Genomic DNA, 3,606 nt, shown 5'->3' on the forward strand with positions numbered 1-3,606 from the left:
TTCTTTTCTTTCTTTCTTTCTTTCTTTCTTTCTTTCTTTCTTTCTTTCTTTCTTTCTTTCTTTCTTTCTTTCTTTCTTTCTTCATATACACATTTTAAAAAAAATTTTAATAGTTTTTGGGGTACAAGTGGTTTTTGGTTACCTGGCTGAATTTTGGTTGCATGGTGAAGTCTGAGATTTTAGTACACTTGTCACCCGAGTAGTGTATCTTGTACCCAATATGTAGTTTTCTGTCCCTCACCTTCCAGCCTCCGGCCTTATGAGTCTCTAATGTCCATTATACCACTCTGTATGCCCTTGTGTACTCACAGCTCAGCTCCCACTTCTGAGAACATACAGCAGAAACATACCAAAGTATACTCCCACTACCAGAATGTGATTGTGCCTTATTCTTCTCACCAATACAAATATTTCAAAAACAGTTAAATATATGTCAGTTTTTTGGGCAGAAGTTGATACTTCTCTTTATTTTTTATTTTTATTTTTTGAGATAGGGTCTCACTCTATGATGCCCAGGCTGGAGTGTGGTGGTGCCATCTCAGCTTACTGCAATCTCTGCCTCCCAGGTTCAAGTGATTCTCCCACCTCAGCCTCCCAAGAAGCTGGAATTACAGGGGAGAGCCACCACTGCCAGCTAAGTTTTGTATTTTTTGGTAGAGGTGGGGTTTCACCATGTTGGCCAGACTGGTCTCAAACTCCTGACCTCAAGTGATCCACCTGCCTTGGCCTTCCAAAGTGCTGGGATTATAGGCGTGAGCTACCACACCCGGCTGATATTTCTTTTTAAAATAACTTACCTTCTTTTGAAAGTAATACATGTTAAATGAACAAAATTTAAGGAAAATATAAAAAAGGAGATAATCTTTGTAATCAAACTACTGAAAGAAAACCAAAATTACATTTTGGTGCATATTCTTTTTCGTTTTCATCATTGTAATTTACATTTCTTTGATTACTTGTGAGACACACTTTTCATTTACTTAAAGGTTTGTATGACTTGCCTATTCAGAAATTTTTCAGCTTTACCATTTTCTGCAAATGATAGCAACTTCTTTTTATTTGTTTGTTTGTTTGTGGTGACAGAGTCTCACTCTGTCACCCAGGCTGGAGTGCAGTGGTGGAATCTTGGCTCATTGCAACTATTGCCTCCTGGGTTCAAGCGATTTTCCTGCCTCAGCCCCCCAAGTAGCTGGGATTACAGGAATGTGCCACCATGCCTGGCCAATTTTTGTATCTTTAATAGAGATGGGGTTTTGCCATGTTGGCCAGGCTGGTCTTGAACTCCTGGTCTCAAGCGGTTCTCCTGTCTCGGCCTCCCAAAGTGCTGGGATTACAGGCGTGAGCCACCCTACCCAGCCAATAGTTACTTCTTATATTCTAGAAAAAATTGTACTCATGATCAAGTCTCCATGAGGAAAAAGACTTTAATTAAAGATATTGGGGTTTGCAGACCAATATGATAAAATATTTGATTGTTTCTAAGAGTATTACTGAGTAATGATGGCAGATATAAGCCCTTTTGTTTTTGTAGGAAAATGTTACCCATGTTCTGCATCTGAATTCAGTTTAGATTTGTTAGGAATCTCAGCTTAAGCTTTGCCATCTGGGAGTGTTTGGGACAATTTTGCAGACAGAATTGCAAAAGTGCTTAAGGGATGCAACTGGCACTCAGACCTGCTCTGTGCTCAGTACTCTGTGGACAGATGTTCAGCACTTGTTGATGTTGATCAAAAGCTTAAGAAAAAGAACTTTCAAAGTTGGTTTTTAATTAAAGCATTTAATAGTGTGAATAAAAAGGGACTTAATTTAATGACAGACAAAAGAAAATACAGCACCCGGCGGGGCGCGGGGGCTCACGCCTGTAATCCCAGCACTTTGGGAGGCTGAGGCAGGTGGATCATGAAGTCAGGAGTTCAAGAGTTCAAGACCAGCCTGGCCAAGGTGGTGAAAACCCGTCTCTACTAAAACTACAAAAATTAGCCAGGCGCGTTGGCAGGCACCTGTAATCCCGCTACTTAGGAGGCTGAGACAGGAGAATCACTTGAACCTGGATGGCAGAGGTTGCAGTGAGGCAAGATTGTGCCACTGCACTCCAGCCTGGGCAACAGAGTGAGAGTCTGTCTCAGAAAAAGAAAAAAGAAAGTACAGCACCCAGTTATGTCAGAGTGGGTGCATCAGAGAGTGACCCTGAGATTGGAGATGATGCTGTCATGTGCTTGAAGAATGCCACCTGAGAAAGGGGGCGAGAAGTGATACCTGCTGGTAACCAGAGGTGTTGGCTTAGCCACCTGCAGGGAGGGTGGTCTATCACAGGTGAGTTTCATCTACTTTCTTAAGCAAATTAACCTTACTTTTGTGTTAGGCTTGTCCCAAAGCTGTTTTATAAATGCGACCAAGGACAAGCTGATCCAGTAGTGGCCGTGGCAAGAGATCAAAGCAGTGTTTACCTGAAACTTCTCATGCATGAGACGCAACCTCCATCTCATTTCTCCGTCAGCACAATAACCAGGTATGCTGAGCCGGTGGCGTCCTCACATTGTCGGGAAAATGCCCTTTCCTGATGCGTTTCTTTAGGCTTTAATTGAAAACATTTTATTTTCTAGAAAAAAGCTTTAGCTCAGGATGTTTGAGTGTAGGTCAGTTCTTTGACAGGATATTGTCATTCTGAGGATTGACCACACCACCTCTGTATTTAAGCCCTGCCACAATCACACAGCTGTGACACTAAATCTTTTAATCGTTGATTACATTTCATGTGCTGACAGTTGTATTTTTGTGTGTGACACTTACGTATTATCTGTTAAAAAATTTTCAGTTTCATTGTGTTACCTTTAAAGAGGATTGTATTCTATCATGCCTGTTGATTTGTAGGTGAGCGGGCTATTAAAGTCAGTATTATTTAGGGCTATCCACTAGTTCCGTGATTTGCAATGACTCTCATTCACATTTGTTGTGGAGCTTTTGAATATAGCATCAAATGGCCACATATATCCCGTGCTTAACTGATTCTTAGGTGAGTAGGACAGAGTGCTTTAATGAAGCTATGATCTTCAGAATTCTAGCTTGCAAAGGAGATTGCAGAAGGATAAGACTTGTGCTTTTCCATTTTGTCTTTTAAATGTTATTTTAAAAATTGGCTTTATATGATACTCTTTTTCTGCTGAGTAACAGTGTTTTACAGAACTTGGACTAGATGACTTCTAAGCTTAAATGATCACTTGATGCTTTTTTTCTGAATTAGGAACTCAGCTTATCACATTTCAAAGTCATAATTCCTGAATAAATAACATCTTTTTTTCATGTAAAGACTGTCGGGCGTGGTGGCTCACACCTGTAATCCTAGCACTTTGGGAGGCCCAGGCGGGCAGGTCGCCTGAGTTCAAGAGTTCAAGACCACCCTGGGCAACATGGCAAAACCTGCCTCTACTAAAATACAAAAAATTATTCGGGCGTGGTGGTGGGCACCTATAATCCCAGCTACTTGGGAAGCTGAGGGATGAGAATCACTTGAGCCCTGGAGGCAGCGGTTGCAGTGAGCCGAGATGGTGCCATTGCACTCCAGCTTGGGCTACAGAGTGAGACTGTGTCTCAAAAAAAAAAAAAAAA

The 3,606-nt window shown here is 41.4% G+C and overlaps 1 protein-coding gene across 1 annotated transcript in view; it reads left to right on the plus strand.

The window, feature by feature from the left end:
• Window positions 1-3,606, plus strand: part of HTT (huntingtin) — a 188,082-nt gene that overhangs the window by 74,284 nt on the left and 110,192 nt on the right. The window contains exon 21 of the mRNA XM_011935439.1: window positions 2,363-2,522. Within this exon, the coding sequence (XP_011790829.1) occupies window positions 2,363-2,522 (160 nt within the window). The remainder of the gene's footprint in view (window positions 1-2,362; window positions 2,523-3,606) is intronic.

Source organism: Colobus angolensis, unplaced genomic scaffold (genome assembly GCF_000951035.1).
Source record: "Colobus angolensis palliatus isolate OR3802 unplaced genomic scaffold, Cang.pa_1.0 Scaffold143, whole genome shotgun sequence".
Taxonomy (NCBI): domain Eukaryota; kingdom Metazoa; phylum Chordata; class Mammalia; order Primates; family Cercopithecidae; genus Colobus; species Colobus angolensis.